Raw genomic sequence first — 13,635 nt, 5'->3', positions numbered from 1 at the left:
ACTCCAGCCTAGAAAGGTCCCTCCCAGCCAAAATCTCTTAAAATAGTGTTTCCCAACCTTGTGTCCCCCCAGATGTTCTTGGACTAAAACTCCCAGAAACCTTCACCACTAGCTGAGCTGGCCAGGATTTCTGGGAGTTGTAGTCCAAGAACATCTGGGGATCCAAGGTTGGGAGCTTCTGTCTTAAAGACATCATACAACTGTTGCTATAATTCCAACAAATGTTCTGCCCTTGGAATAGTGTTTAAACAAAAGCCTTCCAACATCCTGTTAGTGGCTTTATTGAGCTGATTCTTTGAAATCCAACCAGATATATCGTTCTTTTTGCTGCATTGTTCTGACTCTGAATGTGGTTGCTCTCCCATTTACAGGACATCTAGACAATGTTACCTTCTACTTTTAACCGTTCCATGTTTTCCCATGTTCTTTTCTTTCCACACAAAAATGTGTTAAAGAGACAAATGTAGGAAAGCTGCACAATGTCTTTTCGTTGATAGTGCTATGAGCTGTCTATCTAAAAACACCCAAAAGTACAATTAAAAAGTATGAAGCATTTGGAAAAGGGAGTATTTGTAATCTCATCTGATACCATACATGCATGGTGGAGAATTTGGAAGTACTGCTTAGCTGGCACAGAGGGATGTCTACAGGCAGGACAAGTTATTGCCAGAGAGCCTTAGGTGCCTCATGGTACAAAGCTATATTGGCATGATTATCCCACTGGCACTGGGAGGGGGAATCAGGGTAGGTGGCCACAGGATCCACAGATCTTTTATTCTTGTGACCTGGCAATGAAATGGTCCTGGATGTTATGCCAGCTCTTTGAAATATTTTTTTCCTTCCCTTAGAATTGGTCAGAAGGGAAAAAGACTCTCACCTCCCTGCAGCTGAGGCGAACTGGCAGGCTGTGTGGGCGTGATGAACACTTTGCGGCTGATTCCCCCCCCCCACACACACACACTTGGATTGTTAGGATTTTTCCTTTAACAGAAGTAGTCCTTTCTAAATTTCTAAATAGCTCAGGTACTCTTCATTGTTCCATCCTTCAAAAGGTTTATAGTTTTATTTCTTTGAGTGTGTATAATTAAAATGAGTTCTGGAGAGGAGTCTCACAATATGTGTTTGTCAAGGCCAAATGCCACCCAAATGCCCGTATGTTTTTACACAGCTGCTGTTGTTACATATACAGTGGTGCCTCGCACAACGAGTGCCTCACACAACGATGAATTCACACAACGATGCCTTTTTCTGTTAAATTTGCTGCCTCACACAGCGATGTTTCCTATGGGGGATTTTCACACAACGATCTCCCTTTTCGCTCCTGTAAAAGTGTCTTACAATGTTTGGACGCTGTTTTAAATGATTGCAATGGTTAGTCCACCTCCTGAAACCTATGCGAACTGATTTTGGTGTTGTTCTGACACTTCGTTAATTTATGATGATTTTTTGAATTTTCTCCATTGGAAACCATTGGATGGTCTAATGGTTTCCAATGGAGAAAATTCAAAAAATCATCATAAATTAACGAAGTGTCAGAACAACACCAAAATCAGTTTGCATAGGTTTCAGGAGGTGGACTAACCATTGCAATCATTTAAAACAGCGTCCAAACATTGTAAGACACTTTTACAGGAGCGAAAAAGGACTTCGCAAAGGCATTGAAATGTATTGAGTCGGCTTCAGTACATTCCAATATAGGAAACATTGTTTCACTCAACGATGTTTCCTATGGGGATTTTCACTGAACGATGGCAATCCGTTCCAATTGGAACGGATTAACCGGTTTTCAGTGCATTCCTATGAGAAATGGTGTTTCACAGAACGATGTTTCACACAACGTTGATTTTTTTGGAACCAATTAACATCGTTGTGTGAGGCACCACTGTAGTTCAAAGATTCAGTCTCAGCATAACAAGGAAGCAATAAGAAAGAATGTTATGGCATCTTTAAAACTAGACATTTTAGCACGAGTCTCATAGATCACAGTCCTCCTCAGTTGTGGATACAAAAAATCATCTTAAAATATATCACTCGCCATAGCCAGGAGGAACGGTTGAGGGGCCTAATGCCAAGAGAGGCCCGGAAAGAAATAACAAGAAACCGGCCCTTCTCCGCAGTGGCCCCTCAGCTCTGGAATAATTTCCCATTGGTGATCTGCCTGGCTCCCTCGCTGGGTGTTTTTAAGAGCCAATTAAAAACTTGGCTCTTTAGGCAGGCCTTCCCTCCTGTCAATACTTTACTTTATTTTTATTATAATTTTCTCTTTTCCCATCTTGAGCATTATTAAGCATTACTAATCATTATTCTTTTGAATTGTTTTGAATTGTTTTAGTTTACAGTGTTTAATGGAACCCGCCCGGAGTAGACTTTGTCTAAAAGGGCGGGATAGAAATCTAATAAATAAATAAATAAAATCTATTGGGCTTTTGGTTATGTTAATTAAGGTAGAAAACAATGGTTTCTCATAGAAAGCTACTCTTATCCCTTTATTTATTTGTATTCTATTTGTTCTTCAAGCTGGGCTTTGAATTGCAAATAGTAAGTGACTTAGAATTAATTCCTTTTTGTAATAACTGAAGTATAACTACATTGCATTGGCCAGAATCCTTTTAGAGTTGGAGCAGCTTAAATTAGCTGATTGTGTCTAATTGAGAAGGCACTGAGGTGCATTTTGGATACAGTGGGGTCTTGACTTGAGAACTTAATCCGTATTGGAAGGCAGTTCTCAAGTCAAAAAGTTCTCAGGTCAAATCTGCATTTCCCATAGGAATGCATTGAAAACCATTTGATCTGTATCTGCTCTTTTCCGTCCATAGAAATTAATGGGAAGCTGCTATTCCTCCTTCAACCACTAGAGGGGAATATTTTGTTTCTTTTTTCCTTGGGTCAAGAAAGGTTCAGGGAAGGCAGGGAAAATACAGTCCAGGCAGTACAGTGGACCCTTGACTTACAGAATTAATCCGTATTGGAACGGTGGCTGCAGGTCAAAAAGTCTGTAGGTCAAGTCTCCATTGACCTACAGTGCATTGAAAACCGATTAATCCCGTAACAGGCCGTTTTTGTTCCATTTTGGTTTTTTTCTGGTCTGTAAGTCAAATCTCAGTCTGCAAGTCAAATCTAAATTTGTAAGTCAAATCTCAGTCTGCAAGTCAAATCTAAATTTTGCAGCCAGAGAAGTCTGTAACTCAAAAAGTCTGTAAGTCAAGCCGTCTGTAAGTCAAGGGTCCACTGTACATACCTGGTCATGTGTTAAATTGTGTAGGTCTGATGCACCCTGACACTATCAATTAGCAACAACAAGTTACTCAAACCTTGTGTGAGCACCAATAGCATTAAAACTGTTATTATTATAAAGTAACAAGAGATAGAGTCACCTCTTTTGACATGTAACATAACAAGGGAATCCATCTCTTATTTTCTGGTGTAACACTAACTGGTTTTAGTTATTTTTATAATTAAAGGGGATATGTAGCTCTCCCCCACTTGTGTTGTTATATGGTAGCAGTTTCTAGCATTTTGACATATTTGAAAAGTACCTAAATAGGAAAAAAAGATTACTTTTTAAAAGTACAAAAATGATTCTACAACTTTTGGGGAGGTCTGGGAATTGTGAGTGTAATAGGTTTTGATCCTGGCTTCTATGGCTAAGTCAGCAGTGCCCAGTGCTCCATGCTCGTGCTGTTGCCCCTTGTTTGAATTGCTGGCAAGGCATTTGCTTATATAATGAAAAGTATTTGTTCAGTTAGCTACCAAAACAGCTTTTTGTCTTTAGTTAGGCTCTTTGGCATTGTGACATTGCTAATGTGTCCTCCTAGTTTTGTGCAGATTATTTTGTCTCAAATGCCAGACATGCTAGTATGAGGAGTCTTGCTTATAGATCCGGAAAGGAGAGCTGATGATGATCTTTTAAATTCACATAAAAATTACTTTTCTGTTTCAGACGAAAATGCAGGAAGCGGATCTAATAGGGAAAACGCTCCGATCTGTTCTCCAGTCTCATAAACACGGAGTACCTTTTTCGCGACTGCAAGAAGAATATAAATCTTTGACTGGTGTCTGGATTCCTTTTAAGCAGCTAGGATATTCTTCACTAGAAGAATATCTAAAAAGCGTCCCTGGAGTTGTGAGGATTGAAATTGGAAAAACTGGTGAGGTAAGGAAATTAAGACTTCAATAATTACAGTGTCCGAGTGATTAAGTGACTGTAAACCTCCCACAAGGCTTTGCTATTGCCTTGAATACAGGGTTATGGTCCTTAAATGTTGAGGATATATTTGTGCAAAGGCTGTTGTGGCTAGTTATTTGCAGAAGGCCATCCTGTTATTGTTGGCATGAATTGTTCATGGACTGGGTATGATGTTTTATAATCTTCGGTCTTTTTAGACCATGGGTGTCTTAAACCTATAGCATTGTACCTTTAAAAAAGAAACAATGCATGCATTCAACTCTCTGGTCTTTTTCTTGCCTCTTTATAGTCTGTATTTTAAAGGTAGTGGTGCAACTTAGTTTAGGCTGAGTGTGAGGTTAAAGTGCATGTAGCTGAAGATTATTTTCTTTTTGACTTACAATTAAACATCCAGGGGTCTGATTATGACAGGCCCACAACACCCATGCTATAGCTGATATAAATCACTTTTGCCTATATTCTTTACCCACCCACCACCCACATGAGCCCTGAAAAAGGTTAGTAGGTGTGATGGACTTTTTTGCTTTCTTTATCTGCCTGCAATGGGTTTTATCTCTACTGGACTGCTACTTCCTATCTATCTATCTATCTATCTATCTATCTATCTATCTATCTATCTATCTATCTATCTATCTATTTATTTATTTATTTATTTATTTATTTATACGTACGTACATACATACATACATACATACATACATACATACATACATACATACATACATACATACATACATACATACATACATACATGCCCCGTCCATCTGGCCTAAAAGGCCACTCTAGGCGGCTTCCAGTGAATACAAACAGTAAAACTTGCAAGTACAGAAAGTTACTTTCAGTTCCATGCTACACATTTAGCACCATGTGTAACAATGCTTGAATCAGAAGTTGAAGACTGGTCTCCCCTGTCAGTAAACGTGTTATAAAGTGGTTAGTAAATGACTATTTCACTTCCTATATTTGTTTTTTGTTTGGTTTGGTTTGGTTTTTTTGTCCGTGAGCAGGTGATATGCCATGCTGTTGTTTGCCAAGAGACGGCAATGATTGCTCAGCTTGTAGCCTGTCAGAGAAATTCCAAGCGGAAATTGGGCAAGCAAGTGAACTGTAGGATGAGGCTGAAAAGAACTTCTCCACCTGCCTCAGTAGGTAAGCATGTCAGCTGCAAAATACACCATGGGTACATGCTGAATTAAGTTCACACTAAGCACTACAAGAGCTTCTCTATTATACTTGATTCTGCTGATGGTGATGAACTGGGCACCTTCTTGGAGTTGTTCCTATTACAGTCCTTCTGAATGTCTATTCATGTCAGTCCCTTAAGGACAGTAGTGTTGGAAAGAAAAACAAGGTCAGGGAGCATAGTTTTAAAGAAAGAATTCTAAGATAGTAGTATGTACAACCACATACATACTACTTTGCGGTGGTATTGTATAAAAAGCTGTTTTGTTTTAGAGAATATAACATAGATTGAGTTGGAAAACTCAACAGTGGCCAGAGGATTGGAAAAGATCAGTCTACATCCCAATCCCAAAGAAAGGCAGTGCCAAAGAATGCTCCAACTACCGTACAATTGCACTCATTTCGCACGCTAGCAAGGTTATGCTCAAAATCCTCCAAGGTAGGCTTCAGCAGTATGTGGACCGAGAACTCCCAGAAGTACAAGCTGGATTCCGAAGAGGCAGAGGAACTCGAGACCAAATTGCTAACTTGCGCTGGATTATGGAGAAAGCCAGAGAGTTCCAGAAAAATATCTACTTCTGCTTCATTGACTATGCGAAAGCCTTTGACTGTGTGGACCACAGCAAACTATGGCAAGTTCTTAAAGAAATGGGAGTGCCTGACCACTTTATCTGTCTCCTGAGAAACCTATATGTGGGACAGGAAGCAACAGTTAGAACTGGTCATGGAACAACTGAGTGGTTCAAAATTGGGAAAGGAGTACGGCAAGGCTGTATATTGTCCCCCAGCTTATTTAACTTATATGCAGAATACATCATGCGAAAGGCTGGACTGGAAGAAACCCAAGCCGGAATTAAGATTGCCGGAAGAAATATCAACAACCTCCGATATGCAGATGATACCACTCTGATGGCAGAAAGTGAGGAGGAATTAAAGAACCTTGTAATGAGAGTGAAAGAGGAGAGTGCAAAAAACGGTCTGAAACTCAACATCAAAAAAACTAAGATCATGGCCACTGGTCCCATCACCTCCTGGGAAATAGAAGGGGAAGATATGGAGGCAGTGTCAAATTTTATCCTCCTGGGCTCCATGATCACTGCAGATGGAGACAGCAGCCCTGAAATTAAAAGGCACCTTCTTCTTGGGAGGAAAGCGATGACAAATCTTGACAGCATCTCGAAAAGCAGAGACATCACCTTGCCAACAAAAGTCCGAATAGTCAAAGCTATGGTTTTTCCTGTCGTGATGTATGGAAGTGAGAGCTGGACCATAAAGAAAGCAGACCGCCGAAGAATTGATGCCTTTGAATTGTGGTGCTGGAGGAGGCTCTTGAGAATCCCCTGGACTGCAAGGAGAACAAACCTATCAGTTCTAAAGGAAATCAACCCTGAATGCTCACTTGAAGGACAGATCCTGAAGCTGAGGCTCCAGTACTTTGGCCATCTCATGAGAAGAAAAGAGTCCTTGGAAAAAACCTTGATGTTAGGAAGGTGTGATGGCAAGAGGAGAAGGGGACGACCGAGGATGAGATGGCTGGACAGTGTCTGCGAAGCAACCAACATGAACCTGACACAACTCCGGGAGGCAGTAGAAGACAGGAGGGCCTGGCGTGCTCTGGTCCATGGGGTCACGAAGAGTCGGACACGACTAAACGACTAAACACACAACATAGATTCTGCATATTCTGTAAAAATATATTCTATATATTAAAAACAGTAAATGGTGATCTGCAGGGTTCCAGCTAGTTGTAGATATAGCTCTGGGGTAGATGAAAACTTCTGTTGAAATATTTCCATGCTGTAGGTAAAGTGAAAATGAGACTTAATGTTTTGTGTCTCATTTTACTGTGTCATAGGCAAGCCAAAGGGCACCCTGAGGAAACCAGGATTTGTTAATTTTGCCGAAGACAGCAGGAAGCCTTCCCTCCCACTGGTGAGAAATAAAGGAGGCTACACCGCTAGACCTAGCATGAATCCTGCACAGTATCCTCTGTCCCAAGAATTTGGTGTGGCTGCACCGAAAGAAGTCTTAATACAAGGGCACACTGCCATGATGAGCAGGTTAGGCTGTGTCTTATTATAAAACTTCTTGGACGTATTTTGGCCAATGTATTGAAGCTTTTGAATTCTGCATGTCCGGGGGGGGGGGGGATAGTTTTCTGGTCTTACAAGCAGTTCTATGAAATACAAACTTGAGCAACAAGTAAAAATGCTACAGTATTGTTTGAGAGATGTGAGCATTTTTTTCTCATACTTTTCTTCTTACTCCTAGATTTGTCATTGTTTTTTTTAATTTGGCTCTGTGGTTTTGTTTTTAACAGCCTAACTAGAGATATGAAAGCTTGGAGTAGGAGTAAAAATACTATCTGAAGAAGGAAAGAATATGTCCTAGAACTTCCAAACGTTTCTGAAATTTGTCAGGGAGGAGGCGGCATGGACTATCTGTACAGTGTTTTCTCTGACAGTTATGGGTAGAATACTTTCTAGAGTAATATTTACCGGTATTGTAAAATTATTTTGACTATTTGTGGGAGAATTCCTAGAGTCATGCAAGGATCACAATATCATGCTGTGCTACCAGTGTCTCTGTTTGCTTAAGCAAAATTTAACAGGCAAATGTCTACTGCTACATTCTACTGGGCTGTACAGTACAACTAGCAGGTCTTCAGGCAGGATGACCAAAATCGTTTCGCCTGAACCCTGATTGAACTGGATCCAGACTCTTGGTATTCAGGAGCTCTCGTGGAATCATTGGGAAGCCACTGGGAGCAACAGGGATGATAGGAAGTTTTTGAAAATCATGATACTGATAAAGTCACTTGTGGCAGTGATTTTGAGTAATTAAAGAATTCTACCGCGGCCCACAACAGCTTCCAGAGTGTTGGACAGCGCAGTGGTTTAGGCATCTGACTGCCAAGCCGGAGGTTGAGAGTTCGATTCCCCACTGTGCCTCCTTGACAGGGGCTGGACTCAGTAATCTAGAGGATCTCTTCCAACTGTGCAGTTCAAAGATGATGACAGTGATGACTGTGAAAGAAATTCCAGGGGAATCTCCAGACGTTCAGTGGAAAAATCAGAAAATTATGGCTAATGGCATCAGCCTCACGTGGCGTAATTTATGGCAGTTGGATTTCACCCAGTAGTTAATGCATATGTTACTGTATATTATAGTCTAAGTCAGGTTCTTAGTTTTCTTTTTAAAGCTTTATAGGGTTAGATAAAGAGCATGAATGGCCCCAAAACTAGCAATTTTTCAGAAAATTTCAAAAATATTGTATTAAAAATCACAAATCATGCTTATTTCTGCCCCCAAAAACCTAACCTTTGGCTCACTATTATTTTTCTTCTGTCTTCTTAGTCATATCTGTAAAATAGCTAGCCGTAGCAGACCTCACACTGGTCTATGTTTAAGACTTCAGAATATATATTGGTGAAAGAGCTTGTAAAAGCTCTTTACGAAGGTGGATATAAAAAGACTTCAAATATATGCAATATTCTATTTTTAAATGTTGTCCAAACTATATCGCCATATCATTTTTTTCTGGCTCCTGCATGTGTGAGCATAAATGAAAGCAGATGAGTTTAATGTTGAAATTTTGCTGATCCTGTCTCCAGTTATCCCTTGACTAAAATCCAACTTGGCAAACTCAGCTGCTGTGCCATCAATTCTGCATGTATTGTTTGTTGCAGCTCTAGCTCATCAAATCATGATGCAGACAACATCATCTTTGTTGGTCTATCATTGTGATTGAACTTATCAGACTAGTTCAGATGGCCTTGATAATCCCCTATTGTGCCGTTGTAGTTCGTAAAACTTATTTCCTGAAGAAGCCACAAGGGAAAGCAGCATTTATAAATGTTAGTACCGTATATTCAGGATTATCCTGGAGTAGACCTTTCAATTACAAGAAGCTTTCTATGAGTGACATGCCATCATTAAGAGGAAAGATCTGTTCAATGGGAAGTGCCTCTTCCAGATTCATTATGAATGTAGATAAGAGCATTAGTCACCAAAAGAGAAAGGAGTGCCTTCTCTTGTGATCTGAAACATAAAAGTGTGGTTTTTTAGGTTCTCGTTTTACAGTTTGTCCAGGAGTAAGCTTAACTGTTGGCTCCTCTTCATGCGAAAAATGAGTGATAATTTGCCATTTTAAACTGCAACTGTGGAATATATTTTCGAGTTCACTCTTTTGAAAGTTTCAAGCAGATGGAAAGCTGGTGCATTGAGGATAAAGGGTTGGCAATCTTCCCTTCTGTTTGCAGTTATTCTTTTCAAAGATAGTATCCTAAGCTATCACCCAAGCTAACTGATTTTACACAACTAACATCCCCTTAATCTACTGCATTTTCCAGTTTACAGCAGCATAAGGACTGGTATTTTTTTAAAATAACTAGTAATTGCAACCATGACTATTTGTTTCTTCTTCCCTAAGTTCTGTGTGTTACTTTGGATGTGAGGAGAGAAGTGAGGGGGAAGCATGAGAGGATTCCATGGCACTCCTGGGTGGGTTTGGTGGTGCCCCATGGTACCATGGCACACAGTTTGGGAAACACTGTCACAGGAGAAGGAATATGGTTTAGGTGTTCAAAAATGAAAAGCTCCAGATTATCTACTCAAAAGGAAAAATGATTCAGTGGTTTAGGAGGAAACAGATTTTGAGATTGTGAAGAATCTATGCCTTTGCTTTTAGTGGCAGAAATGATGGAGGTTGCGCAAGTTCCTGGCTCTACATTCGCAGGAAAGAAGTGCATCAAATGGCAAAGGTCATGAGTGCAGAAATGAGAGAACAATGTAAAATACTCATTCAGCAGCACATTCCACTGTTAAACGTTGTATATAAAAGTGGGGGACAAAACCAAATGGCTAAATACACCACAAATCTGTAAAAGTTACCGTTCTGCTGCAAAATATTCTCCCTTAGTTGTAAACATAATGGCTGAAATCCTTTTGCATAAATTTACACCCCATAAGCCAGATGATGTCATCATTTGTTGATGAGAATCTTTAACTTACTTTAAAAGTTTCTGTCTCTTCCTTACACTTCACGTTTCAAGGCTCCCTTTTTATCCTGGGGGAAGCCTTTGAGAAGCTCTGGATGGAGAGGGAGGCCTTTAATAACCAAAACCTTCCCCCAAATTGTGACCCAACAATCCTGATCCTAATGGTTGTGATTTTCACCCTTAAAGCCCCCCCCCCCGAGCCTGGTCCCAATGCTCCCTAAGTCTTCCCCAGGGCAGTAGCGAGCTTTGGAGCCTGAAGGACGTGGGATAGGAAGCTTTCAGTTAAAGATTCTCGTCACTGGATGATGATGTCGTCCAGCTTATGTGGCATAAATTTACACAGGAAGATTTCAGCCAGTGTAAATTAATTGTACCTTTGTTATTGGAAGAAGGAATGAATTATAAATAAATTTCTGTTGGAAAAAAGTATTAGAAGCTTGTAACTGGTCAATTCCAAGCAGGCACAGTTTTGTAACTTACTCTGGTTGGCGTTAGTAGAAGAATAGCTAGATTGTAGAGTTTATCTGAAACTGGTCCATTGGTGAGTTATATTTTGATTGAGGGAGAAGCTGTGTCACAGTTACACAGTGTTTCACGTTGTGGGACTGCTTGCTTGCTTGCTTGCTAGCTTTGTTTTACATTCTCCCTTACTTGCTATGTACAGTTAAAACACAATACATTCTAATGTTAAAGCATAAATAAACTGATTTTCAACATTAAAAACAGAAAGCAGTTAAAAACTTTTTAAAGCCACTGGAGTCCAAGATTGCCAACTTGAATCTCCAGTACCTTTTTAAATTTTAGTTTGTGCATGAAGCGATTTGTTCTGTACGTGTGAAACATTTTTGCCAGGTCTTTGGATTCCTACCCCCCCAAGCAAGGAGCCTACTCTCAAATCTGGCTGAGGAATCAGCTTGTCCATCATAACAGCTTTGCAGAGGGTAAAATACTTCTTTCTTCTGTAACAGGCCAACAACCTGTAATCTTTACTGTGTAGATAACGAGAGACAAGCTCACTCAGCAGAATATTAGCTGGTGGTACTTTGACATAAAAATTGAATCAAGGGAGTGTGCTTTGGTATGTACTTTCTCTCTTTTTGTTTTTATTTTTTTAGGCCTGAGAGGAGAATGGTGCTTCCGCCACGTTTTCAGAGAGAAATTCAAATTCATTTCTCAAAGAACTTGCCTTTGAACTTGAATGGTATGTACGTTATCTGGTCTAATATTAAATTTGCTGATTGCTAAGGGCAAGCCTTTTTAGAAAATCTGTTGTGAAGCTATTCACATCACATGAGTGTAGCAAAAATATGTACCTTGCACAATATGGATATTAAAGTTTTAGTTCTGTTATCTTGAGTTTTATCAAGATTAATTAACAGCTTCAACAGTATTTTACTTTTCATCTGTCATTTCTTTAGAACTAAGGCTCCAAACCTTGGGTCCCCAGATGTTCTTGGATTGCAATTCCCAGCACAGCGAGTGGTGAAGGCTTCTGGGAGTTTTAATCCAAGAACATCTGGGGATCTATGGTGAAAAGATGAGTCATATCAGCTGATATGAAAGAATGTGCTTGAGACCCTGCAGAGGCAATAACAGAGTAGACAATTCTGGGCTAGATGAGCTGTTCAGCCATGACACAGCTGCTTATGTTCCTAACCCATGGCTTTTTGCCAGTTCTGTGATTCTCCCCCCCCCCCCCCGCCCCATGAAAATGCATAACTTTCTGAAAAGCTCAACTTTCTGAAAAAGCTCAAGCAGCCACTGGCCAGTATCAGTGGGTTACATTTTTTGCTACAAATAATGCCACTGGCTATAATTTTGCTCTATCTAATGGGAAAGTTTATAACTTAAGCTTTATTGATGTGGATTGTCAGCTCAATTGAATACTTCTGTCATTCCCAGCAGTTTCATTAAAAAAAAGTACTGAGCCAGGCTCCTTGTCCAACAAGAAGGAAAAACTATTGTATATTTTAATTCATAAGCTTCCTAACTCCAGTTCCAAATAGTAAGGTTTACTTTTGAGTAAAATGAATAAGATCAGCCTATAAAATACGTTGAGTTTTTCCAATAGCAAGCTCATGATTGTACAAAAGTGTTTGCGCTCCAGATGGCTTACTCTGAAGTTCTAAGCCCTGTCAAAGACATGGAGAGAAGAATCCACCACAACAGTGCAAGATTTCTTTGCTTATTAACTTAGTTATTTTTATTTTTATTTAGGTTTTTTTTTTTCCAGTTTAGTCGGGAAACATCTAGGCTAAAGGCACTTGCTTAGTCTGAACTATGGCTGGAAGGATTTGTAGTTGAAAATGTTCAGTCATGCATCCAGTCCTTTTCATACTCTCCCACCGCCCGCCCCTTGTTTAATCTGTGGAATCCCAGCTTGCTCTGATTAGCAAACATATGAATTAATGGATCACTTTTCTACTTAACTAAAGGGCTTGCTCAGCTTTCTGTGTCACCCCACTTTTGAGAAAATGAGTTTATATTCAAAGAAGTAGTAAAGGGGAAGTTTGCCCAACCTCCTTCATCAGCATCCTCACTACATTCATAGAAGGAAACTGAGTACCTTGACAAGTGACCATCTAATCCAATTTATTTAGGAGGTGAGGGGTTTGCTTATTGAGTTTAAAGGGAAAAAATAATTTTAAGAAAATTTTTTAAAGATTCTGAGCGTTCCAGAAAGGTCTGCCTTTTCCTAACCTCCTAGGACAGGTTAATTGCAACACATCTCCCAGATCTGGTTTGTAGCATCCATTTTATCAGATAACCTTTTAAACAGGAATGAACAGTTTGCTATCATGGCAACCTGAAGCTGAAAAAAAAAGTTTTTAAAGGTGCAAATGCTCTCTCCAAGATTGTGTGCTTAATTTTGCAGAAAACGTGAAAGAAACCCGGCAGCCAGTGCAACCAAAACCTTCTTATCCTTCAACTAGTGATATAAATGAGATTCAGAAAAGGATTAAAGAGATTGTGAAACGATTCCACGATGGAATATGGTTATCCAGAATACCAGCGTTGTACAGAGCAGAGTATCATGAAGACTTGAACACAGCATTGCTCCCACAACTGGAACACTGGCCTCATGTTTGTACAGTAGGTAGCAACTCGGTAAGAGTGCTTAAAATGTTTTCTAAAAATCCAGCTGCCTGACTAGAATTGTATCTGTTTTTAGAATTTCGGGAAGTTTCGTATAAAAATAGTTTGCATGAAGTTTGAGATTTAATTTAAATGCAGTGGCTGAAATCCAGTAGTAAATCACAACTAGGT

The 13,635-nt window shown here is 39.8% G+C and overlaps 1 protein-coding gene across 2 annotated transcripts in view; it reads left to right on the top strand.

The window, feature by feature from the left end:
* The window catches only part of TDRD7 (tudor domain containing 7), a 35,416-nt gene that overhangs the window by 1,856 nt on the left and 19,925 nt on the right, over positions 1–13,635 (top strand). For both annotated transcript variants that reach the window (XM_020791332.3, XM_020791331.3), the window contains exons 2-6: positions 3,941–4,153; positions 5,194–5,335; positions 7,224–7,428; positions 11,484–11,569; positions 13,244–13,476. In XM_020791332.3, the coding sequence (XP_020646991.3) occupies positions 3,947–4,153; positions 5,194–5,335; positions 7,224–7,428; positions 11,484–11,569; positions 13,244–13,476 (873 nt within the window). In that variant the 5' untranslated portion in view covers positions 3,941–3,946. The remainder of the gene's footprint in view (positions 1–3,940; positions 4,154–5,193; positions 5,336–7,223; positions 7,429–11,483; positions 11,570–13,243; positions 13,477–13,635) is intronic.

Source organism: Pogona vitticeps, chromosome 2 (assembly GCF_051106095.1).
Source record: "Pogona vitticeps strain Pit_001003342236 chromosome 2, PviZW2.1, whole genome shotgun sequence".
Taxonomy (NCBI): domain Eukaryota; kingdom Metazoa; phylum Chordata; class Lepidosauria; order Squamata; family Agamidae; genus Pogona; species Pogona vitticeps.
The sequence above is the reverse complement of the archived record's forward strand: the minus strand, read 5'-3'. Positions and strand labels throughout refer to the sequence as shown.